General features: G+C 42.8%; 1 protein-coding gene across 5 annotated transcripts in view; it reads left to right on the forward strand.

Moving 5' to 3' along the window:
• The window catches only part of LOC114656272 (rap1 GTPase-activating protein 1-like), a 330,761-nt gene that overhangs the window by 112,878 nt on the left and 191,026 nt on the right, over positions 1–26,857 (forward strand). For 2 of the 5 annotated variants that reach the window (XM_051931108.1, XM_051931109.1), the window contains exon 1: positions 17,682–17,830. The exons of the other annotated variants lie outside the window; for them this stretch is intronic. In XM_051931108.1, the coding sequence (XP_051787068.1) occupies positions 17,787–17,830 (44 nt within the window). In that variant the 5' untranslated portion in view covers positions 17,682–17,786. Of the gene's footprint in view, positions 1–17,681; positions 17,831–26,857 lie in introns of those variants that run through there. 5 annotated transcript variants of the gene reach the window in all.

A 26,857-nucleotide genomic window follows, 5' to 3' on the forward strand; every position in this document is an offset into this window, starting at 1 on the left:
TAAAGTGTCTTGTGATGTTGCTGTTAATGAAAGGTGCTATATAACATAAGTATTGAACCACTGATTTTATCAAATGTTTATAGATAGATAGATAGATAGATAGATAGATAGATAGATAGATAGATAGATAGATAGATAGATAGATAGATAGTGTGGTGGATTGCCGGCTTTTGATTCCGGCTCTCACCCCCAGGCCGCCAGGAGGAGCTCTCCCAACAGCATGAACGTCCCCCGAGTTCCAGCAGGGCCTCATGGACTATGTAGTGTTTATACGCAGCCCTGCTGGATACCTTGGGGTCCACCAGGAGTCACTGTAGGAGGACTCGGAGGCTCTTATGTGCCCTATAACCCGGGAGTACGTCATGGCCACGTGACAGGAAGATACGATGTGCTCCCGGGTTGAAGAAAAGGACTGTTTACCCTGACCCAGAAGGAATAAGGAACTGTGGACTGATTGGGCAGAAACTCTTCCGGGTCAGGGAATATAAAAGGACGATGGGAACTCCCAGACATTGAGCTGAGCTGGGTGGAAGGGTGGCAACGCGTCTGGGAGTGGAGGATTGTGTTTATTGTTATTTGATTATTGAGTATATTTATTTATTGAGTATTGTGGAGAGGAGGGTGCTTTGTGCACATTTATTATTATTATTATTATTATTAATAATAAACTATTATTTGGACTTTTATCTGGTGTCTGACATCTAGTCTGAGGGTTCAAGGGGTCACGGAGACCTTAATCTGTCACAATAGATAGATAGATAGATAGATAGATAGATAGATAGATAGATAGATAGATAGATAGATAGATAGATAGATAGATAGATAGATAGATAGATAGATAGATAGATAGATACTTTATTAATCCCAAGGGGAAATTCACATAGTTTATAATCACTATGGAGAAGAAAATGGACAGGAAGGTCTTTGCCAGTGAATTATTATTCAGAATAAGTTCAAAGTCGGGGTCATGGTAACAACAAGTGTGTTATTGTGATATTCATCCATTCATCCATCCTCTTCTGCTTATCCGAGGTCGGGTCGCGGGGGCAGCAGCTTGAGCAGAGATACCCAGACTTCCCTCTCCCCGGCCACTTCTTCTAGCTCTTCCAGGGGAATCCTGAGTCGTTCCCAGGCCAGCTGAGAGACATAGTCCCTCTAGCGTGTCCTGGGTCTTCCCCAGGGCCTCCTCCCGGTTAGACATGCCCGGAACACCTTACCAGGGAGGCGTCCAGGAGGCATCCTGATCAGATGCCCGAGCCACCTCATCTGACTCCTCTCAATGCGGAGGAGCAACGGCTCTACTCTGAGCCCCTCCCGGATGACTGACCTTCTCACCCTATCTTTAAGGGAGAGCCCATACACCCTGCGGAGGAAACTCATTTCAGCCACTTGTATTCACGATCTTGTTCTTTTGGTCACTACCCATAGCTCATGACCATAGGTTATTGTGATATTCCCCTCTACTTACCCTTTACCTACTTTCGTTAAGGGTAAGTGTACTCATCAAGATTTTTACTAGGTTGGTTTATTGTAGCACTTTAAGATTAACACACACGCATATATGTAGATATATGCATACACACAGACCCTAACCACACAAGTACCGTATGAAAGATGTATAGACATGCATGTTATTCCCTAGCAGTTTAACCCACACAAGTACCGTATGAATAACACGTGCACAGTCTGCTTTCCCTAGTACTCCATAAAGACTTACTTACCATAGATATGATGTCTTACATACCTCTCTATTATAAAAGAAAATCTTGAGACAAGGTTATTGCCAAGAGATTTTTCAAGTCCCGCCCTCCTCTCATTGGTGTTTATGCTTTTGTCAGACACAGTTCCTGTGCTCTCCGCTCTTATACATTTTTAGGTTTTCCTCATTTTAAGTTCCCAATAAAAGAAGACGCATTATGTGCAAATCTTATTGAAGAATTTCATCCTGAAGGGGTATCAACAGAAGAAATGAGTACAAGGGCAATCCTAACACCAAGAAACAATAAAGTCAAACAAATTAACACGAAAATTGTCACATAAATGCGTATCAATAGACTGTGCTGAAACAGTTGGTGGTGATGGTGCGGAAGATGAAAACATCAACTTACAATATGACGAAGAATATCTACAACCGTTAACATCATCCGGTCTTACTGTTGAAAGAAGGATGTATCGTAATGTTACTGTGTAATTTATGTCTGAGTGATGGGCTAATAGGACAAGATTAGTTGTATTCAAAATTGGTCGAACAATTCTGACATGTAAAATTTTAACAGGCGACAAGAAAGGTAATGTAGTACGTCTTCTGTGGATAACATTAGACACCAAAGGAGATCTTGATATGCCATTCGTATTAAAACATTAACAGTTTCCCGTTAGAATAGCTTTTGCTATGACAATTAGCAAATTACAGGGACAAACATTCGAAAAAGTCAGTTTATTTATTAGAGAGAAAGAAATGATATTCACTCACGGGCAGTTATACGTTACGTTGTGATAATGTCACTCCAAACACGGAGTCAAAATTCAATGCGATATTCACAAAATGTTAATTCCAAATATTGTTTTTACTGAAGTTTTACAGTAAAAGTGTAGTTAAAAAAAGTTTAAAAAGTATTTTCGTGTTAATTTCAAAGACAAACAGAATGAAAACGTATAACGCAATGAATACCTAACGCAACATGAAACATAATTTTCTTTCAATTTATTACGTTTTACTATTTTTTACTATGGTTAATTACTCGCTGTAATGTTGTAATGCTGTAGTTAGGTCTATTATGTAACAATTCCCATGAAAATAACAATCTGTTTAAATTGTACATCCACTTCCCCATATGTGAGCAGCAGAGCCGTGAAGTGGCTAGCGCATAGTGCCTGCCGGGGGGTTGGCGAGCGAAGCAAGCAGGGGGCAGAGCCACCTATTATCTCAAACCTAAATATTACTCTTGGTCTACAAGAATATATTCAAACATACAAAGGCTCAACATCCCAGGTTATAGGCCATTACCAACCAGTGAATGTTTTACTTTAATGCACCGTTCATTACTGGACAGAGCTCTTCATCCGCAGCTCGATACTGTATACTGTACCTTGCAACTTGGATCATATGGCACTTCTGCACAGCTCCAGGTGCTCATAGAAATTCACCTTATTATTTCAATCACTCTAAACATGAATGCAAAGCATAGAAAGTTAAAAGCAGTGTGGTATTTATTACATGAATAATAATACCAGTAGAGAAAAGCATAAAAGAAAATGTGAATAGCAAAGTCTGGATATATATAGTCTTTAGAAAAAGCTTACAAAAAAGTAAAGAGGACAAGGATGAATGTCCCAGGGCAGCATTGATCCAGCACTTGCAGACAATCAGATGGAGACGGCCGCACATTGCCTGCGCCTTCCTCCGACGTCATTCTGTTCTCTTCTGACCTCATTCTTTTCTCCTCTTCTTCTGACATCGCTCTTCAGACGAGGTATCCATATTACTAACCAAGAATGGTAAACCGGATGGCATGGACGCAGGTACACGGCGATGGGACCATGAGACGTACTGCGCAGGCGCGTACAGTGCGCAACTCATAAACCGCACGCGAAGTTGTATCCACCGCGTACAAAGGAGTCACGGCCCAAAAACAAAAGAGCTCAACTGACGTGAATGAGAAATGAAGCAACAACGCGCCCATGGCTAACAACTACCGACAGCCATACAAAAAAGAGGACTCTGCGCTGCAGCCCAGATTCAAACGGAAGAGTCTACGGAGGCTCCACGGGTCCATAAAGTACGGAAGGCGCAGGCATCAGCGCCATATTGTGAGTGGCACTACTGTGGAGTGAAGGCACAGGCGTCACCGCCATATTGTGAGTGGCACTACTGCGGAGTGAAGTTAGGAATGATGTGCTGCTTGGGTCGACTAATGTATTTCAGGATACCCAACGCCGGGGGTAGGCGAGCGAAGCGAGCAGGGGGCGGAGCCCCCTTGTATTTATTATAAAACTAGACAAAGAGCCCGTTTCAACAACGTAAGATGAAACGGGCATGAGTTTGTGTCAGCAGTGTTTGAAGAACAAATGATAAGTAACGAAGAAGTTGTTTTGTAATGATTGTAGTCCGCTTTACTCATTACTGTACAGGCTTGTACTGTTAGTTGATGAATTTTCCAGGCCTATAGTATAATATTGAATGATGAATGTTCCAGTACAATATGGAATAGTAATAAGTATAAGCACCACAAACCTGATATAGGTGTATTGAATGAATGCGTAATTGAATCAGAATGCGTAATTAGGCCTCGAGCTGTAGTCGAAATCGCCTTTCAGGCCTCTAGAGCTTTAATCGAAGTCACCTTTCTCTTTGAATTTTTGCGGCCGTAAATCCGCGGCCTGCCGCGATGTTGTGGTTGGATGTCGGTCTTGTAAGGTTTTTCGGGCAGCTGCACAGAAGGCGACTGTGCATTTGGCTTCGGACGGACGTGAGTGAGTGAGTGAGGAGGCAGGTGAATTATGTATTAAGACTCTACCGGGGGGTTTTGTAACAATGTGATTGTTAGATATTCTGATTGACTGGCTGTCAATATGATGAATGAATTCACTCGTCCATTTTCCCAAACAATAAACCTTTTTGATTGTTGCTTAGTACCTACTAACATGTCTTCCTTTCCCAGGCTGTAACCGCATTTAGAAACTGGTTGTCCCAGATGTCCATCCTTTCTCAGGTTATAAAATCATCAATAAAGCTTGAGGCATCTCCTGAATTCCTGCTCAGCTCAAGCAGATGGTACTGATATTGGTACAATTCAGGAAAACCGATTGCCTTTGATGTTAGCTGTCCATGCTAGTGACCTGTATTTAAGTTCATCTCTTGTTTTGTCTTGAACAAAATACAATGAAACCAAAATTTACAGATTTTGTACCCCACAACAAACAAGATAATGGTGAGGACTGACTGGACAACTAAGTTGATACAACTGACTGGATTGACGCTATCCAGTGACCTGAGACGAAGACTGGACTCCTTTGGTACTGTGTTTCTCCGGAAAATCCTTGGGTACCGTTGGTTTGACTTTGTGTCAAATGAGCGGTTGCTCACGGAGTCCCAAATGAGGCACATTACCCGCATTGTGAGGGAGCGTCAGTTACGGCACTACGACCATGTGGCGCGTTTCCCAGAGGGTGATCCAACTTGTAAGATCCTCATTGTTGGTGACCCGAGTGGCTGGACCAGGCCAAGGGGTCGCCCACGTAACACCTGGCTGTGGCAGATAAAGGGTCATTTCCGGAGGGTGGGATTGGACCGTATGTCTGCCCTGGGGGGTTGCCAACCAGGATCCCAAGTTGTTTTGTTGTATAGTGGGTGCAGCAACGCACTGTACCAGTGCATGCTTCTCAACTTGACTTGACTTGACTTGATTGGACACTAACATGACCTTCATCATTATGGAAAAGCTTATGGAGACCACTTTCCAACTATCAAAGTGACCACCATAACTCTGTAAGCAACAGTCTTCTATAGATATAAAATGCTAAGTCAGGCCACCTGTCATGCAATTACTCACAACCTATAGGGGCTCGGACCTCGATCTTGGTCTCGATCGAGAACTTATGACCCAATGCGTGCTGGTAGAGTGTAACTGATAACTGTTTCAAATCATTACCTTGTCTCATCCTGCTTTGTACTCTTGTCTTTTTTGTGAAGTGCCTTGTAATGGTGCTGTTAATGAAAGGCGCTATATAACATAACGTTTATTTGTTCATCTCTGCAACTCAAGAGTGTAATCGCTTCATAGAGCCGATTATAAAACCTAATCAGAATGCTGCTGAGTTTTCTTAGCAAATCTGATGCTATGAGGGAAGATGTGGGCCTCCTGATTGGATAGATAGATAGATAGATAGATAGATAGATAGATAGATAGATAGATAGATAGATAGATAGATAGATAGATAGATAGATAGATAGATAGATAGATAGATAGATAGGACTAGTGTTGGGAATTGTTATTTATTAGCACGTCTTACTCCATTGGTCAACTAGAATTGAAAAGACTGTATGGATGAAAGCCACTGGCACCCGGCCCCCCATGTTTTTGCATATTTTGTGTTTTGAGACCCCCACCAGTCTCCTTTAATGCTTTGTTCAACTGAATGGAGCTGAGCATGCTAAGACAGTGAGTGCCAAGATACCAAAGATACCTTCACCACATGCAGCCAAATGAGATCTGAGCGCAAGTCTCCAGCGGCCTGCACTCTGCTCTTCCAGCAGCTGAGACTGCGTGTTTAGATCAAAGGCATCTGGGGGGGCATCTCTTCATTGCAGACATGATGCTTTCTGCCTTAGCAAGTGCACACCGCCTGATTGCTCTTTTGCTCGATTTGTGAAGGCCGCTAGCTTCTGAGTCGAGAGCCGCATTCGGTGATCAGCACCCTCCTGGAAGTAACACGGTCTTCGATTCTTTATTTGGCCTGGAGCTTTGTTATTATATTGATCTCGATGGACTTTTTCTTTTCGCCCCAAGTAAATATTTGCTCATCCTCTGCTTGAACTGCAGTGTCTGGCCACATCGGTGAGGCTGGAGATCTGTGACGCTGTGAAAGTTGGACAAGCTTAAGCATTTGGCAGTCTGTGATGTCCATATGACCTGAATGGTGTCTGTGCAGTCCGGAAATTCACCAACTCTAAGGTTTCCTGGTCAGGACTGAAATGGATCTGCAACTTTTCCTGTCAATGGCTACCCTTACATTTTCTTAATCTGGGTCTAATCAGGCACTTGTGGACACAAAGACCCCCTGAAGATATCAGATGTCCTTTCCATGGCACTCTGACACAAACTGCTTGCTCACTAACTCCACGTGGGGTCACAGGCTGGACTGTGAGACAAGATCAGGATGCTAGGAGTGAACAAATGAGCACAAGGGAAAATCTGCCAGACACCCAGAAGACAAGCCAGGCAGGAATCAACCAGGGGTTCAGGTGTTGCTATGTTCCACTCTAGCATTAGTCAACTCATCTTGGCTTATTTCAGCTTTCTTCCCAATCTCTCACTTGAATATGATAGTGGCCCCCCATCCACTCTTCCCATATTCTAAGATGCTAATCATCAAGCCACGGATCTTGGAAAGAGCTGTCACTGGGAAGTTCTGTTTGGGTGTAGCTTCAGCAAACCTGGCTTCTCCTCCATCTTCTCCTCATCAAAAACGTGGTCCACCTCAATGGCGCTTGATGAATTGTGCTGCACCAAAGGGGATGTTCCATCAATAGCTTATCCCGCACAGCAATGCCAACTCATAGTTTTGTCAGGGAGGCCTTAAAGATATTTTTCAACCCTTAGTCTTCTACAGGTGGTGGGTGTAACGGAGTAAGATGCAGATGACAGAAAGATATGGACAAAGATGATCCGATGTGGTGACCCCTAATAGGAGCAGCCAAAAGAAAAAGAAGTCTTCATGATATGAGCTGCTTTGCAGGACAGTATTTGTTTTCCAAAACTGGTTGTTCCACTACATTATTATGGGGAGCCAGGGCACAGTCCACAAGCCAGCTATTCTTCAATTAGGAGATGGCAGTTCATCTACCCAAATGTCTTTTGGGATGTGGAAGCAAACTATAAAGTCCACATGAACAAAGGGAGAACATGAAGACTCCATGGAGATACCTAGATCCCTGGACACTGAGGTTGAGGGGGGAGTTGTGTGTTCATTAAAGAGGTGGAAAGGTAGCAGGAAATGTCCTCCAGTGAATGTAACCCAGGAAATGTCTGTTAACTCACATGAAGAGACCACCACAAATCTGGAAAAAAGGCTGGTGGGGATAAAAAGATGGTGGAGAGTCTCATAACTGCTAAACTGACCACTGTGACTCTGGAAATGTTACCATAATGACTCTAGACAATATGGTGGACAGCTAGGTCTCTGATTTGACTGTGACTATGAGTACTCTGAACAAATTGACTTAACTGTTACTACTTAACTGTTACTTTGACCACCACCCCATTACACTTTGGAGCAGAAGAATATGGAATCTGTCTGACTGCTGAGGTCATCAAGAAAATCTTCAGGTCTGACTGTCCACAAACATGACTCACAGGAAACTGTCTTGATAGCTTCAGTAACCATGAGGACTCGGGACAAGATGATCTGAAACACAACTCTGGAGAAGAAGGCGAACAAGAAGACCTCTGACAATCAGTGGGGTGACTATTACTCTAGACAGGTTCAAAGTTGAAGGGGTCTCATAGTAACAACAACAAGATGATAGCAAGGACTGACTGGACACCAGTGTGACCTTCATGATTATGAAAAGGATTATGGGGACTGTTAACAATCAAAGAGACCACTGTGACCCCAGACACAAACAATGGTAGCAATGCAGCCATTGAAGACTGCTGCCACTAGAAAAGATGATAAAAAATGACATCCTTATGCCATCCTTATAGGGCTGTTATCACTATGGACAAGAAGATGGTGAGGCCTGTCTTCCTGGGAATGTCCTTCATTATTCTTAAACCTGCCTCATCCAAGGCAGAACCATGGTGACTGCAACACTGTGCACAAAGGCTGGAAATGGCCCAGCCTAAGGTGCCACTCGATTATAGAGCCTAGTCTTGCTAGCACCCATACCAGGGCCCTTCTGCAATTACCAATCAACTTAGCTGGCACGTCCTGGGTGATTTGTGGAGAACACTCAACACAGCCACAGGGAGAACATGCTAACTCTACACAGACCACATTGAGGGCATTAGATCCATGAAGCTGTAGGGATCATCACCACACTGATTAGTAATGGAAAGATCTTAATTCTGGACAGAAGGTTATTGCCCACTAATGTGACCATTGTGGCTTCTTGTATGTCGGCTGATGGACAGACATAGAGCTGGGCAGCTGCATAGACGCTGCAGGCCTGGCACAGAGCTCTAGAGGCTTTGGGAAGTGAACCCTCTCGGCAGACGTAAATCAGCTTCTGGCCTTTTTAATCCGATTTAGAAGCTCTCGGTTTTGGATTATCTTCTGTGCCGGCATGAGAAAACCAGCAGCGGGACTTTCGTGATGCAAATGATTCTGCATGTCTTATCACCACCAGTGAGGATATTTATAAATTGGGAGGCCATTCTGGGACAAGAGGGATTTAGATACTGCAAAGTCCTGCGGCTTTTCTGATGTCAAAAGGGAAGCAACTGAATGGCATAATCAGATGAGCTTAATGGGTACAACAAAAAAGTCGTCAGTGCCCACCTGACTGACCAGACCTGTGCGCTTCTGTGCCTGGTGTGTCTGTCCTGCCAAACTAAATAATTCCTGCCATGTTTGTTACTGTTTTATGATGCCCATGTGATACTGGGAAATAGGTACCTCAGGTCAGTATTTACTTGACCATGTGCTGCCAGGATGTACTGGGCATTGTCGGCATTATGTGATGCCATATTCAGATGTAGTCTGGCATGTCATAGCTGTCAGGGCATGTTTCATTCTCACCTTTTTTATGTTGCCATTTTTTAATCCTATCCAATGGTTGTGCATTGCCATGTATAGGAACACCTGGCTGCCAGGTTCTGCAGTCTTTTGCCCCATTTTACAATTTCTGCTCTGCTTCATGGCACGTTTGGCCATGTGATGCCACATACACTTTGTCATCTGTTGCCAGGTTCTGCTCCCTTTTTCTGCCATTTCTACTTATTTCTTGTGGCACATTTAGCCTTGTACTGGCACTTTCTGCATTCTGATGCCTTTATCTATAGCCTTCTCAAAAATTGCCTGCCATGTTCTGAGACCCAAGGTCATAATGCTGCCACATCTGCTAAGGTTCACACCATTCTCTGAAACTCTGCCATGAAGAATAGATTGGAATGTTTTTATGTTTCCTACCTGCACCTGTGATGCAGTTCTGTATACTACCAGCTGCAGTGTCTGCTATGTACAACCTTTTCTGGCATATTGGCATGCCACAATGTGCCATATAATTTCACACACAGTATAGTCTTTTTCCACATGATTCTATGTGCTGCTATTGTGTGATGCCATTGTCTATAGCATTCTGAACTGGCTTGGCACTTGCCATAATGCTGTAGGTCTTGCTCTTTTCTATCACATGCAGTAGTAATGTTCACTTCTTTGGTGACATGCATGGTCACACTGTGCCACAAGGTGCCACTTTCCGCTTTGCAGCATGTTAGTCATTTGTTTGTCTTGCCTGCCTCAGGCTGTCATATTTTACATTGTCCCATGCTCCCCTCTGATGCCATGTTCTGTCATATTTTTATATTTACTAGTGCCACCTGTCATGGTGTGCCATGCGCTGCTAATTACTGCTCTCTTCTGCCACACACACACCCACTATATTCTTGTTCTAAAGTGGTCATTAGGAACTAATGAAACACAAGGACCTATGGACCTAAAATAAAATCCTACACACAAGGACCTATAGACCTAAAATAAAATCCTACAAAAGGCTAGATATAACCATTAGTAAACTCTCAATGTTCCCATATGGTCAGAGGTTTTTGACCATCTTCTCGATTGTCACCATTTCTGCCTCTGGGGACTCTTGCATTGGGTATCCTGGAGTTTGTCTTGCATGCCTATGAGCATTGTGGTTGTCTGCTGCTCGATTGCTTTTTATTCAGGTTTACGTCTTCCTTGTCAATGTCATTCAACATCTTGTGTCCTTATTCTTTGTCACTTAATTGCCTTCTGCTATGTGCTTGACACTCTGCAGATGTCGCTGTAGTTCTTTTTGTTTATGTTGTTATGGTGGTCATCACTTAATTTTGTGACAGCCATTGTGGTTGTCTGCTGCTCGATTGCTTTTTATTCAGGTTTACGTCTTCCTTGTCAATGTCATTCAACATCTTGTGTCCTTATTCTTTGTCACTTAATTGCCTTCTGCTATGTGCTTGACACTCTGCAGATGTCGCTGTAGTTCTTTTAGTTTATGTTGTTATGGTGGTCATCACTTAATTTTGTGACTATTTTTCCATAAACATACAACTGCAGGTCACTTTGCTCTCCTATAATAATAATAAAGTTTGATTTTCTTCTTTTTCCTCTTTATCTTTTCCCAGTTCAATGTTCAATGAACATTAAATACAATACACTTAATTATGAATTCCAAAGTCATATGTACTGCATCCTGGGGAATTATTCTAAATGGATGGGCTTGCGGGCACCATGCTTTTTTGACAATAAACTTTTCTGGCCACTAGGTGGCCTTGACCTAAAATGTTTTATCTTTGTCCAGGATTTTAAATCACCTGTAGCTCACAAACTGTTTGACTTATTCACCTGAAATTTGGTACACGTATACTACGTGACTTCTACTATCCACTTTTGGAGTGATGATTGACCTCCTAGGTTAATCCATTTTTTATTTTATTTTATTGTAGAATCAACTCTCGGCAGCAGCCAGCATTCTCATCCCTTCGCCGTCACTTCCCCTGCCTCTTTTTTATCTTAAATAATTCTTGAGGCAGGTTGAAGACTAAAGTGCCAGCTTTAGTGAAAAATTAAAGTAAACGTACTAATTGCAACACAAACACTGACTTAATCAGTTTTAACGCAAAGAGATGCCGACGAAAAGAAGAGAAGAAGCAGACTGCTAGGGTGGAGAAAAGAAGAGCTGCTCAGGAAGCAGCAAGTGCATCATCCTCTGAGCAAATGAATGCTAAATGTATAGAGAAAGAGTTTGAAAACTATAAATGCTCAAGTCAAGTGTATTTGCTGCACGTTATCGTGCAGTGCGCCATTACTGGTCCAGCTATATTCAGGATTACTTCTTTCTTTTCTATGTGGTTCAAGCAAGGTTGTTCTTTCTTGTTCTTCATCATTTAATCACCTTCAGCAATGTGCTTGATGCTCAGTAGATGTTGCTGCTGTTTTTTTTCTTTTTGCCATTATGGTATTCCTCGATCAGTTTTGTCTTGAACACACAACCACAGGTAACTTTGCTGTCCTTTATGACTACCAGGTTGCCACTACCTAAAATGTCTTGAATTTCTGGGTCAGGTCATGTCATATGCTTTCAGTTAAGACCAAAATTAAAGTACCAGCCCCAGTGTTTCACAAGTAATTGTGTGACAGACAGATAGATATTAGATAGATATCATCTTAAGATGGGTACTGTAAGTAATCATAGTAGGCCACAGTGTTAATGTCTGGAATGTATTTTGTAAAGCATGTAGTACATAATAAAATGCATTGCATTTCTCATTCAAACATATGGCCCTTTACAAACATTTTTAGGAATAAAATGCATTTGTGATGCACCATCTGTTGGAATGACAAATGTAATTAATATGTCTCTGTTATATGCCATTTGGTATGGAATTCATAAAAGCAGTGTTAGTGTTTGTGATTCACCCTCTATTGGAATAACAATGCAATGCATCATAGTACAACAAATGTATGTGACCCTGTAGTTAGGATATAGCAGGTTGGATAATGGATGGATGGATGGAAATGTATGTGATGCGCCATCTTTTGGAAAGACCGAGACATTGCAACTGGATGAATACACAGACACTTATTACCCTTGTATTAAGGTGGATTAGAGGTTCACTTGGCACTGCTGCATACTGGCACAGTCTGTCATGCCCTGTGTGTTGAGTGTAGTGTCATTTACTGGCACAGTGCCTGCTCTCTATATTTCAATGAGTTATGCTAAATGCTTAAATCAGAAGATGTGATATGCCAACTGCAGACATTTTGTCTTTGTGCTTCTTGTTCTTAGAGCTCATCCTTTTTGGGGGGGGGGGGGCCTGGGGGGGGGGGAGCCTGGTTTTGAAGCGCCCTCCAGTGCTGATGAGGCGGCACTGTGGCTCTGATGACTGCTCTCTCCATGGTTTTATGTTAAACTGATTGCCAGCATTTTCTAGCTGTCAGCTGCTGTACCACTCTGGCCACCAATAGGTGGCTCTCTATTAAATGAACAGCCCGAGGGTATCGGCACTGGGACGGCCTGCCATCGAGTGAGGCACTTAGCAGAAAGTCTTGCTTTTTGGTCTGATTGAGGACCTCTGATGGTTACTGCCCCCCACCCTGCTCTAGATCTTGTATGGCTTGGGTACACTGACTTCACCCATGCATTTTGTGGTCATTATATTCACGCTGTTGTCACCAGGTTGCCAACTTGTATGGCCTACGGGCAGTCCTGTCAGGAACACATACTAAAAATTAAAAGACTAAAAAAAAAAAAATAGAAATGAATAAGGAGAGGAGGTATTGTGGCAGTCCAGCAGGGGGCAGTCAGTACTCATATTCCTCTACACACCAAGCCAACAATGAGACGCTTTTCTAGTCCTCTGTCAATGGAGCAGATTGTGCGAGTCTGGGCGGCACAGAGAGCACTTTTTATGTCTTGCTCACAAGGCGGCTGAGAGTGGGTGCCGCCTTCAGAAGGGTCCAACAACACTGCTTTTCTTTTCTTCTGCCTAATTATCTTTGACTTTTTTCCTCACAAATCAGTATGAATGGGTCCAGTGTCATAAGGCCAGCATGTGTGCACTACTTGACTGTTTATATACTGGCAGAATAAATATCTGGTGCACGTCATGCGTGTAGGTCCGTTACTTAGCCTAAGGCAAGGCAAAGAAGCGTCCGCCTTAGCCCTCCGTTAACCCTCTGTGTCCTGCAGTAGCTGGTTTGAGAACTTGCGGTAATCTTTAATGTTATGGCTTTAATGAGTTTGTAATGAGCCAAAGTAAGATAGTGGGCATCAGCAAATAGGGGGCACTCACCTATGTGTGACTTCTAGGAAATAGGAACACTTGTTCTTGATGCTGGTAGAATGGTGGGCACTTGTGAGATGGGGACACTTCTGTAGTTTGTATGAAAAAATGGACAATTGCGGGGCAGAGATAATTGGAGTTGACCCTGATATGACAGGCATATGACATTATGGGGCTCTAGTGAGACAGGAGATGCCTGTAAGACCAGAAGGCTTGTGTGTGTGTGTCTTGTGTTAAACAGCAGCCACTTATGAGACACAGGACCCCAGCTGGGCCTGACGACTTGTAGGTGTCTCTAGTTAAAGAGTAGACACGTGTGAGACACAGGAGACACTTGTAAGATTAGGGAACGTGTGGTGCCTCTAATTAGACAGTAGAACAGTTGCGAGACATGGGACCCTTGTAAGACCGGGGAGACTTGTATGTGTCTCTAATTTAACAGCAGGCACTTGTGAGAAACGGGACACTTGCACGGCTGGGTGACCTATGTATGTCTCCAGTTAGACAGAAGACACTGGTAAGAACAGGGGGTCTATAGTGCCTTGTAATTATTTAGTAGACACCTGTGTGGTTTGTTATGTGGTAGGTGCGGCCAAGTGTTGTATCAGGGCATGCTCCTAACCTCCTCCTGTGAGGCAGAATTAGACAGTAGAACAGTTGCGAGACACGGGACCCTTGTAAGACCAGGGGCTTGTAGTGCTTCTAATCAGACAGCTGACGTATGTGAGACACAGGACACCTGTAGGGCCAGATGACTTGTGTATGTCTCTAGTTAGACAGTGGACACTTGTAAGAACAGGGCGTCTATAGCACCTTGTAGTTATTTACCAGACACTAGAGAGACAGAAGACACTTGTAAGACCAGGAGGACCTGTATGTGTCTCTAGTTAGACTGCAGGCACTGTAAGAGTAAGGAACGTGTGCTGTCTGTAATTAGACACTTGGGAGATTGGGAGACTTGGATGTGCCTCTAGTTAAACAGCAGAGAGACTTACACGGCCAGGTGACTTGTGCTTGTCTCCACTTAGACAGAAGCGAGCTTATAGTGCCTTGTAATTATTTAGCATAAACTTGTGAGACAAGAGTACACTTGTAAGACTGAGAGACTTGTAAGTGTCTCTAGTTAGAAAGCTGGCACTCATAAGACACAGTAGACACTACTAGGACTAGTGAACTTGTAGCGCCTGTGATTAGACCACGGACACCTGTAACACACAGGACCCCAGTATGGTCAGGAGACTTGTATGTGCCTGCGGTGGGTTGGCACCCTGCCTGGGATTGGTTCCTGCCTTGTGCCCTGTGTTGGCTGGGATTGGCTCCAGCAGACCCCCGTGACCCTGTGTTCGGATTCAGAGGGTTGGATAATGGATGGATGGACTTGTATGTGCCTTTTGTTAGACTGCAGACACTTGTGAGATCAGAGGCTTGCAGTGCCTTTAATTAGGCAGTAGACACGTAATGCTAGACGACATACAAGTGCAGACACTTGTAAAACTAGTGAATTTATGGTGCCTGTGATTAGACAGTGGACACTTGTGAGACACAGGTCCCCAGTGGACTTGTTTCTGTCTCTAGTTAGACTGCAGACACTTGTGAGATCAGGGACCTGCAGTGTCTTTAATTAGACAGTTGACACTTGTGAGACGCAGGACACCTGTAGGGCCAGATGACTTATGTATGTCTCTAGTTAGACAGAAGACACTTGTAAGAACAGGAGGACCTGTATGCATCTCTAGTTAGACTTCAGGCACTGTAAGAGTAAGGAAATTGTGTCTGTAATTAGGCAGTAGACACTTGGGAGACAGAGGACCCATGTAAGACTGGGAGACTTGGATGTGCCTCTAGTTAATCAGCAAGAGTTGTGAGACACAGGACACTTACATGGCCAGGTGACTTGTGCTTGTCTCTGCTTAGACAGAAGATGCTTGTAAGAATAGTGGGCTTATAGTGCCTTGTAATTATTTAGCAGAAACTTGTGTCTAGTTAGACCACAGGCACTCGTAAGACACAGTAGACTCTTGTAAGATTAGAGAACTTGTAGTGTCTGTGATTAGACAGTAGACACTTGTAAGACACAGGAGTAAGATCAGGAGATTTGCTTGTGTCCCTAGTTAGACTTGCAGGCTCTTGAAAATAGATATTTGTAAGACTAGTGAACTTATGGTGCCTATGATTAGACAGCGGACACTTGTGAGACACAAGTCCCCAGTTAGATCAAGAGATTTGTATGTGTCACTTGTTAGACTGCAGACACTTCTGAGATTAGACAGTAGACACCTGTACGGCTAGACGACTTATAAGTGTTTCTAGTTAGAGAGCAGACACTTGTAAGACTGGTGGCTTGACAGTAGACACTTTTGAGACTGGCAGACTTGTATGTGCCTCTAGTTAGACTGCAGACACTCGTAAGACACAAGACACTTGTAAAGACTAGTGAAACTGTAGTGCATGTGAATCGACAGTAGACACTTGTAAGACACAGGACCCCAGTTAGATCAGGAGACTTGTATGTGTCTCTTGTTAGACTGCAGACAGTTGTGAGATCAGGGGCTTGCATTGCCTATAATTAGACAGTAGACACGTAATGCTAGATGACTTATATGTGTTTCTAGTTAGGGAGCAGACACTTGTAAGACTGGTGGCTTGACAGTAGACACTTTTCAGACCCGGACACCTGCATGTGTCTCTTCTCAGACTGCAGACACTTGTAAGACACAGTAGACACTACTAAGACTAGTGAACTTGTAGTGCATGTGAATCGACAGTAGACACTTGTAAGACACAGGACCCCAGTTAGATCAGGAGACTTGTATGTGTCACTTGTTAGACTGCAGACATTTGTGAGATCAGAGGGTTGCAGTGCCTTTAATTAGACAGTAGACACGTAACGCTAGATGACTTATATGTGTTTCTAGTTAGGGCACAGATACTTGTAAGACTCATGGCTTAACAGTAGACACTTTTGAGACTGGGAGACCTGTATGTGTCTCTTGTTGGACAGTAAACGCTTATAAAGCAGGAGACATTGTAAAACCAGGAGACTTGCATGTGTCACTAACTGTACTATGGACACTTGTTAGATGAGGGGGCTTGTGATGTCATTAATTGGACAGGGGCACTCCTGTTAGTCCCATCAATAAGTGGGCACTTCTGAAACAGGGTGAGGCCGCAGATACTTGTGAGACTGAGTGACTTCTTATAGTCTCTACTCAGACACTTCTGAGTCCCACGAGACGCTTATTTCTGCCTCCAGAGAGATAAAAGTTCACATTTGTGAAACAGTGGCATTTGTATTGTATGTGAATCTCGTGTAACAATAATGTGAATTTTTGACTCATAAAATGAGTACTGCACGGGGCACTCATATGAGAAAGCAGAGACACAGAGAGACTCCAATGAGACCTGAACACTTTTTTGGGATTTCATTCACAGTAGATAAGGGGGCATTTGTCATATTTATTGTCCACATGATGCATTTCAGTGCTATTTGGACATTCCTGGATGCTCACTGGGTCTCCCAGCCTGGTGTGCTGGTCACCTCCCTGGAGGGCTGACTCTCTGTGGCCTGCACTGTGTGGGCAGCGGCACTGCACAAGTGGCATAACCCCAATTTATGAACCTATTATAAGGAAGCTAATGTAATTGTCTCGGCACTGAAGAGTAAGTGTCTTTCGAGACTCCAGGTGAAATGCACGGCTGCGGCTGCGGCTGCGGCTGCTCCTCCTCTCGTAGTAAAGCCAGAGAAGCGTGCTGGAGTGGTTGCTAAGGTAACCCTTCTGCTTACAAGTGAGGAGCTGGAGCTGGCAGAGCAACAGGAAGAGGGCAGTGCAGTGCACCCTGGGATGGAATTGCTGGCTGCAGCCTCTGGAGTCACAGACACACACTTACTCACACACTCACACACACACACACACGGAGTGAGCGAGCTAGAGAGAGAGAGAGAGAGCCAGCAGCGGGGCAGAGCGCCTCTCTCCAAGTAACTGGCCTCTGAGACTCTTCAGCAAGTTGGCAGGAGTGCTTTTTGGACGACATCAACTCCCCCCACCTCCTGCCCCCCCCCCCCCCTCGGATGCTGGGATGCCGCACAGGAAGAGGAGCTTCACCTTTGGAGCTTATGGAGGGTGGGTGCTTTCTAATTTCTGGAACCGCGTGTGATTTTATTTTATTATTATTTTTTAATGACAGCTGCCTGCTGAGTGCCGTTCTGGCTAACCGAGCTGACTGGCATCGGTTTGTGGCTCAGTGAGGGGGCACTTTGTGGGACAGAATTAACTTTGTTGTTTCTTGTAACAAACTGAATAGCTGACAGTTGGGGTGCCAAGTGTGCTCTTCTCTATAGGAGAGGGCACTGGGGTGGTAGTGCCTTTAGCGGGCAGCCTGTCTCTTTTGGTGAGCGGCTTGTGGGCTTAGGTGTGCTGCAGGACAAGTGTTAATTAGAGATGAGGTGTAGCTCAAGGGGTCAACACTGAGACATCACCTTGTAGTGACTGCCAACTGTGGGTGAGTGCGAGAGTCAGAGTGAGAGTGAAAGCGCTGGAGCCGTCATCCACAAACCGCTTAGCGGCACACCACCAAACCAGCTCAGGGCCCCAGCACTCTGAGCACCTCTGCTCACACTGGCCCAGGATTAGATGTGCATTCCAGCCCAGATTTTCACTAAGCTGACATGAGATGACCCGCAGTCTTGGTGAGGGTGGGAGTGGGAGGGAGTACTCATTCTTTTGCATGTCGCTTCCTTTTAGTCAAGGGTGACTGGACTGATACCTCTAGGGGCGACGTTACTATCACTCAAGAAGTGCTGGAGTTGGTTTGGTGGAAGAGAGCTTCATGACATCTTCATCTTTAAAATGCTTCTTATCTACGGCTAGACAAATGCAAAATTACACACAGTGCATCTTGTGGGCCAGTTTGAATCAAATAATGGACTAAGCAGGTTACGAAAATGGATGGCTGGATAACAAGTATTGAACTTGAACATGAACGTGAAATACCATCCTTCAAACTGACCCATGACCTGTGGAAGCTGATGTGTTGTGCTTATACTGGCAGAAGTCCTGAAAGTGGGGGAATGCTGGCCTAGGTGGAGGAGGAGACAATCCATGAACCTGCCCGATCCAGTCTGGAATCACAGGGCACTATAATTAAATGTTGGCAGCGTGCCCCCACACCCCTAGATTAATGAACACTTTTAGAAATATCTACTGTATAAAATGTTAAGGATTGTGTCTACAAGATTGTCACTAGAACCTTGATCTTGGTTTTAATCAAAAGCTTATGACATGATAAGTGCTGGTGCAAAGGAGGCGGTGGGGGGTTATTGGGTGCTGATCAAGTAGGTGACATGGCAGAGAGAAAAAGAAAGGCAGTGACATCTGCTGATCATGAGGCAGATTTCTTGGCTGAGGGAAAAAGAAGGGCAGCAACATCTGCTGAACATGAGGCAAATTGCAAAAGCCAGTTATGTGTTAGAAAGAAAAAGAATGACAGCCCCAGTATCCATTGTGCCTGCTGATAGTCGAGAAATGTGTCTAGTAGGAACCGTCGTGAAGTTTTTAGGGTTTGTGTCTTTTAACGGCAATCAGCACAGTCAGACTGTTTAAGTAGGTGACATGTCACAGAGGAAATGAAGAATAGCGACATCTGCTGAGATTGAAGCGACTCACAGAAACCTTCTGTGTGAGAGGAAAAAGAAGAATGACAGCCCTGGTATGCACTGCATGCAACCTGCTGGTTCTTGCAAACTGCTGGGGCCGGAACTTTGATCATAGGAGGGGACAGAGGTCCGGATGTTTTCTGCTATAAGAACAGTTTTGGTGAGGACAGGTCATCATACTCCTTTTTGCCCTTGAGCAAGGCCCTTAACCTGAAAATTGCTTCGGGACGCTGTGCAATGGCTGACCCTGTGCTCTTGACGAATACAGTTTCCCCTGGGGGGGGTTTAATACAGCGTACCGTCAGACTTTACCCGAATGGATGTTATGATGCACATAGCTATATATAAAATACTAAGGTCTGTCCATCTGTCATGGGATTTTTCACATACTAGTGGGACTAGAACCTTGACCTTGGTCTTATTTGAAAGCTCATGACCTGATGTGTTCTGGAAATTTTGAAAAAATGTAGGCAATAAAATGGATTTGCATTTTATTTTAGGACCACAGGTCCCAGTATTTCACTACTTTCAAAAACCATATTTGAGGACAATGGTGGCCCAGTGGTTGGTGACACTGCCTAGTGGATTTGAATACTGCGCCTAGTCGTTACCATTTGCTCAGTTTGCATATTTTGCCTAAGTCTGTATAGAAAGTCTTCTATTTTGCTTCCCACATCCCTGAAGATGTGTGTGTCTTTGTCATGAAATTTGCCCTGTGTAGTTGTTTTTCTGAATATGTGTGCCCTGCAACAGACTGGCACTCTGTCCATTGTTGGTTCCTGCTTTGCATCTGATGCCTCCGGCTCCTGCTTCCCATGACTCTGAACTGGATTAATAGAGTTTAATGATGTTATATAGTGTAGTGATTAAAGCTTTGGACTTCAGACCCTACGGTTGTGGGTTCAAATCCCTCCACTGACACTGTGTAACCCTGAGCGAGAAAACTGCCTGGAAAACCAAAAAGAAATGTAATGTAATTGTTTCATAAATGTTGTAAGTCACCTTGGATAAAGATGTCAGCCAAATAATTACATGTTATAAACTGTCAATTCATAAAATGTGTGGCTCACCATTTATTTTGTAAATAGTGTGTGACTGGTATCAGTACATAGATCTGTTAATTAAATTAAAATAGCAATAGTAATATTTGTCACAGGTACAGTGTAGAGTGAAACTCTTCCTTACACGTATGACTAACGCGCAGCACCATCACCCACCAGCATGTGAAGCAAATGTCTGCAGGCTAACTGGCTGTATGTCTTTTATATTTCCGTTTATGTTATATACAATGTGAGACAATATAATCAATATGTGTTTTCATTATACGATTAATGTTTGAAATAAAAACTTGTTGACAGGCCTCCCATAAAAGCTTGCCTCCTGCTGCTGCCATAGGCCCACTCACCACAACACTAAACAGGACTAAGCAGTCTCCATAATGGATGGATGGATTGATAGATGGATAGAAATGTTATCACTAACTTAGTAGTGACTGTGGTCAGTTCTAATAATGGAACTCATTCACTTCTCATTGTCTGAATGAACAACAGAGTTTGAAGGAAAATAGCTACGGACTGCAATCAGCAACTTAAAGAGTTCCCCGGTGTGTGCTGCTGTCAAAGGGACAATGACAGATGCTAGCTGTAGCCCGAACACTCATTGTAGGCACCTTCACAATTGGACCCTTGAGACGAGACCATTGCCATTGTTTAAACTTTTATGATTTTTATTGCTTCCCTTTAACAAGAGAGACCTACACTACATGCAGTGTTATTGAAATAACCTGAGGCCACGTGAGAGGTTCACACATGTCTGCTCAAGTCCCTCGGGGAGTAGTATGTATTTCCTTGAAAGGAGTCATTGCAGCCCTGGATCAAATTATTTTATGAAAAGGCTGAAATACACAAAAGAAGAAGGTATTTATTGTCCTTAAAGGAGTGTTACCATAGGGAGCCTCACAATATAAGACAATGACAGGCAATAAAATCTTTTCTGCCTCGGTGGGCCTGCTGGTGCAATTTCCTGTTCCTCCATCCCCTGTAGCTGGGGTGGCATGTCCACATAATACAACTCACAGACACCCCTGGACCTTACATATTTCTCTTTATTTCTCTCTGTCCATTCCTGGCAGCTCTTCTTATGGCCACTCGAGTGCTCATCAACCCGTCTGCCACTTCCACATGCCAATTCCCTCCAGAAAGGAGATGGGTCCCTCTCACCTCTCAGAATCCATTCGGTCCGGGCCACCTAATCATGTCTGGGGTCAGGATGGCTCTGTACCTGCCTCAAGGGGCTTCAGGCTACATGCAGCCTGTACCTCTCAGTCTTTCTTTCTTTCTTTCTTTCTTTCTTTCTTTCTTTCTTTCTTTCTGTTATCTCAAGGGTCTTCTTTCTTTCTTTCTTTCTTTCTGTTTTCTCAAGGGTCTTTTTTCTTTCTTTCTTTTTTCTTTCTTTCTGTTAACTCAAGGTCTTCTTTCTTTCTTTCTTTTAATCTTTCTTTCTATTATCTCAAGGTCTTCTTTCTTTCTTTTAATCTTTCTTTCTATTATCTCAAGGGTCTTCTTTCTTTCTTTCTTTCTGTTATCTCAATTGTCTTTGTTTCTTGCTTTCTTTCTTATTGTTATCTCAATTGTCTTCTTTCTTTCTGTTATCTCGATTGTCTTCTTTCTTTCTTTCTTTCTTTCTTTCTTTCTTTCTTTCTTTCTGTTATCTCAAGGGTGGTCTTTCTTTCTTTCTTTTAATCTTTCTTTCTGTTATCTCAAGGGTCTTCTTTCTTTCTTTCTGTTATCTCAAGGGTCTTTTTTCTTTCTTTCTTTTTTCTTTCTTTCTGTTAACTCAAGGTCTTCTTTCTTTCTTTTAATCTTTCTTTCTATTATCTCAAGGGTCTTCTTTCTTTCTTTCTTTCTTTCTGTTATCTCAAGGGTCTTTTTTCTTTCTTTCTTTTTTCTTTCTTTCTGTTAACTCAAGGTCTTCTTTCTTTCTTTTAATCTTTCTTTCTATTATCTCAAGGGTCTTCTTTCTTTCTTTCTTTCTGTTATCTCAATTGTCTTTGTTTCTTGCTTTCTTTCTTATTGTTATCTCAATTGTCTTCTTTCTTTCTGTTATCTCGATTGTCTTCTTTCTTTCTTTCTTTCTTTCTTTCTTTCTTTCTTTCTGTTATCTCAAGGGTGGTCTTTCTTTCTTTCTTTTAATCTTTCTTTCTGTTATCTCAAGGGTCTTCTTTCTTTCTTTCTTTCTTTCTGTTATCTCAAGGGTCTTTTTTCTTTCTTTCTTTTTTCTTTCTTTCTGTTAACTCAAGGTCTTCTTTCTTTCTTTTAATCTTTCTTTCTATTATCTCAAGGGTCTTCTTTCTTTCTTTCTTTCTTTCTGTTATCTCAAGGGTCTTTTTTCTTTCTTTCTTTTTTCTTTCTTTCTGTTAACTCAAGGTCTTCTTTCTTTCTTTTAATCTTTCTTTCTATTATCTCAAGGGTCTTCTTTCTTTCTTTTCTTTCTTTCTGTTATCTCAATTGTCTTTGTTTCTTGCTTTCTTTCTTATTGTTATCTCAATTGTCTTCTTTCTTTCTGTTATCTCGATTGTCTTCTTTCTTTCTTTCTTTCTTTCTTTCTTTCTGTTATCTCAAGGGTCTTCATTCTTTCTTTCTGTTATCTCAATTGTCTTTCTTTCTTGCTTTCTTTTTTTCTGTTCTCTCAAGGGACTTCTTTCTTTCTTTTAATCTTTCTATTATCTCAAGGGTCTTCTTTCTTTCTTTCTTTCTTTCTTTCTTTCTTTCTTTCTTTCTTTCTTTCTTTCTTTCTTTCTGTTATCTCAATTGTCTTCTTTCTTTCTTTCTGTTACCTCGATTGTCTTCTTTCTTTCTTTCTTTCTGTTATCTCAAGGGTCTTCTTTCTTTCTTTCTTTCTGTTATCTCAATTGTCTTTGTTTCTTGCTTTCTTTCTTATTGTTATCTCAATTGTCTTCTTTCTTTCTGTTATCTCGATTGTCTTCTTTCTTTCTTTCTTTCTTTCTTTCTTTCTTTCTTTCTTTCTTTCTTTCTTTCTTTCTTTCTGTTATCTCAAGGGTCTTCTTTCTTTCTTTCTTTCTTTCTGTTATCTCAAGGGTCTTCTTTCTTTCTTTCTTTCTTTCTTTCTTTCTTTCTTTCTTTCTTTCTTTCTTTCTTTCTGTTATCTCTTATGCCCCCCGGCACAGCAAGTCAATTCATTAGGTAACTTATGGGGTCACATATTGCGGCATCATCTCAGGGGCACCATTGATGAAAGTTACGGGGCACACATGTTGTGGACACTGGGGGTCAGGCTGTAGAAGTATAATAGTAATGTCTGTGGTATGTACACAAAGGGGCAACCATTGGTATTTCTAAAGGTGTGCGTGCTCCAGAAAACAAACTGCCCACCCAGCTGTCAAACTATGATGGCAATGAGTGGGCAATGTTAATGAAAGTAAACCCAAGGGGACTCGACCAGCACTACAGGTCATTGCGATGTAATAATACTGACTGCCTGCTATAAACAACAAGGGGTGAAGCCCATCAGCCCCGCTTCAGGCTTTGACCGCCACTGCTGTGTTTTTATTCTGGCACGGCAGCTAACCTTTCCCCAATGTGCACATAATTTGGACTTTTGGGGGGTGTTGCTGTGGGACCACATCCTTGTCAGACATCGGTCTTCTAAGCCCGCAGCCAAACTCCTTAAAACCTGTTTACAATGACATATACAGTCCTGCACAAGGACCCCTGGAAATATATAACTGCAGTTGAAAAAGGAAGAGACCCTCGCAGTTAGAGTTACTGGAGCTGTCCACTAAGATTTTTCTTACATGCACATTTTTTTTTTTTGACATTGCTGTTTGAGGTGTTGTTTTTTGTTTAGGAGAAAGCAAAGGCAAAAAAGAATTGAAAACCTCTATCTCCATGCAGAGTGGCGCAGAGGTCAGTGCTGTTTCCACACAGATCCTGTGCTCTGGGGTCACATCACCCCCTGCTGTCACCTATGTTGAGTCTGCATGTTCTCCCCGTGTCTGCATTAAGTTTTTGGTTTTAGTCCCACATCCTCCAAGACTTGCAGGTTTAGTTCATTTGGTGACACTAAGCCGGCCCCAGAATGTTAGCCTGAGTGTCTGCCCTTTGACAGACCAACACCTTGTCCAGTGTTGTTTGCTGCCTCATGTCCACTGCTGCTGGGACAGACTATCACTCCCCAAACTGAATTAAGTGAGTTTGCAAATATATATATATATATATATATATATATGTATTTTATCTAATTTTTCGGTTATTACCCTCAGTTCATTACCAGAGGTGAGGACAGGGATGTAAAAACCGCCACAAAACACAGCTGCTGCCCCACTGACGCTACCTCATCAGAACTGGCTGAAGTTAAGAGTCGTGTCCTACAGGGGGCAGTGCTTGGGTCGCTGCTATTGTTAATATTTTTAAATGATCTGGATAGCAATATAAATGATAAGCTGGTTAAGTCTACAGATGATACCAAACTAGGTGGTTTGGCAAATAATGGTGATTCTGTTGAATCATTACAGATGGACGTGGACAGGCCTGGGCAGATTTGGGGCAAATGAAATTACATGTCAGTAAATGTAAAGTATTACAAAGTTGGAAGTAAAAATGTTAGATTTGAATACACAATGGCAGGCTTGAAATGTGAAAGTACTCCAAATATAAAGGACCTAGGGGGTCATGGTGGACACATCCAGGCAGTGCTCAAAAGCCACTTAGAAGGCTAACAGAATGTCAGGTTATATAGCGCCTTGATGTGTGGAGTACAAGTCACAGGAGGATCTGCTCAAACTTCATAACGCACTGGTGAGGCCTCATCTGGAGTACTGAGTACAGTTTTGCTCTCCTGGCTATAAAAAAGACATACAAGTGCTTGAAATAGTCCAGGGAAGAGCAACTAGGCCTGTTCTAGGACTGCAGGGTGTGAACTATAAGGAAATATTGAAGGAGTTGAACCTTTTCAGTTTAGGAAAATAAAGATTAAGAGGCGACTTGAGTGAAATGTTTAAAATTATGATGGGAATTAGTCCAGTGGATCAAAACTGTTATTTTAAAATGAGTTTAACGAAAACACCAGGATGCGGTCGGAAGAGTAAATTTACGTCACCAAGTAGCGTTATAAATAGCAGGGGTGTTGTGGTGGGATTAGGTGGATAGGACTGGTGTCCTTTGTTGGGCTGAATGTTCTGTTCTCATCAAAACCTCTTATGTTTTAATATGGGGGTCTTATGACAGACTGGTATCCCACCAGGATTGATTGCTGCCTTGTGTATAGCAATGGCCTCCATTAAATTGGATTTAAGTAGGTTTTATCATGAATGACTAACAATGCTGTAAAATATATTCATGTAGTCCTGTGGTAGTGTCCCAACCAAAGCTGCTTCTTGCACTGCCCCCTTGTGGTGTTGTTACAGCCTCTTTAATTTGAAGTATGAAGGTATCTCTGCCCACATTAAAATGACTGAAAATGCATACGATGTAGACATTAGCCTTCACTGGACATCCTTGAAGTCCTTGAACATTAGAACGTTAGAACACTCTAGACAAAAACAGGTCATTCTGCCCAAAAAAGCTTGCCAGTCCTATCCATTTATTTCTTCCAAAATAACATCAAGTCGAGTTTTGAAAGTCCCTAAAGTCCTGCTGTCTACCATACTACTTGGTCGCTTATTCCAAGTGTCTATCGTTCTTTGCGTAATGAAAAACCTCCTAATGTTTGTGTGAAATTTACCCTTCACAAGTTTCCAACTGTGCCCCCGTGTTCTTGATAAATTCATTTTAAAGTCACCATCTTGATCCACTGGACTAATTCCCTTCATAATTGTAAACCCTTCAGTCGTGTCTCCTCTTAATCTTCTTTTGCTTAAACTGTAAAGGCTCAGCTCTTTTAATCTTTCCTCGTCATTCATCCCCAGTAGCCCTGGAGTCAGCCTAGTTGCTCTTCTCTGGACTTTTTCTTGTGCTGCTATGTTCTTTTTGTAGCCTGGAGACCAAACCTGCACACAGTACTCCAGCTGAGGCCTTTAAATCTGTCAAATATATTCAAGTAGTCCTGTGGTAGTCTCTCACCCAGAGCTGCTTCTTGCACTGCCCCCCTGTGCTGTTGTTACAGCCTCTTTAATTGCCCCTGAAATGGATGGATTGGTGGATAGAATAGCATATTATAATAAAATACAGTCCCATGATGAAATGCGGTCCTGTCTAGGGCAGGTTCCTGCACCTCATCTAATATAACTGGAATAGGATCAAGACCACCCTGCAATCCTAAAACTAAATTCAGCAGGATTAAAAGATGAATAAATAAATTAAGGAACGAGTAAGCAATGACTTATCCATTGTGGACCACCAGGCTGGCACTGCCACCTGAACCCGACACAGACAGGCGTGGGACACAAGTTCAAGGCACACACAATTTTTGTTTTATCTTTTTTTAACCCTGTGGGAAACGCCTTCCCCCGTTTCCCACAAGTACAGCACATTTCTCA

The sequence above is a fragment of the Erpetoichthys calabaricus genome, chromosome 8 (genome assembly GCF_900747795.2).
Source record: "Erpetoichthys calabaricus chromosome 8, fErpCal1.3, whole genome shotgun sequence".
Classification (NCBI taxonomy): Eukaryota; Metazoa; Chordata; class Cladistia; order Polypteriformes; family Polypteridae; genus Erpetoichthys; species Erpetoichthys calabaricus.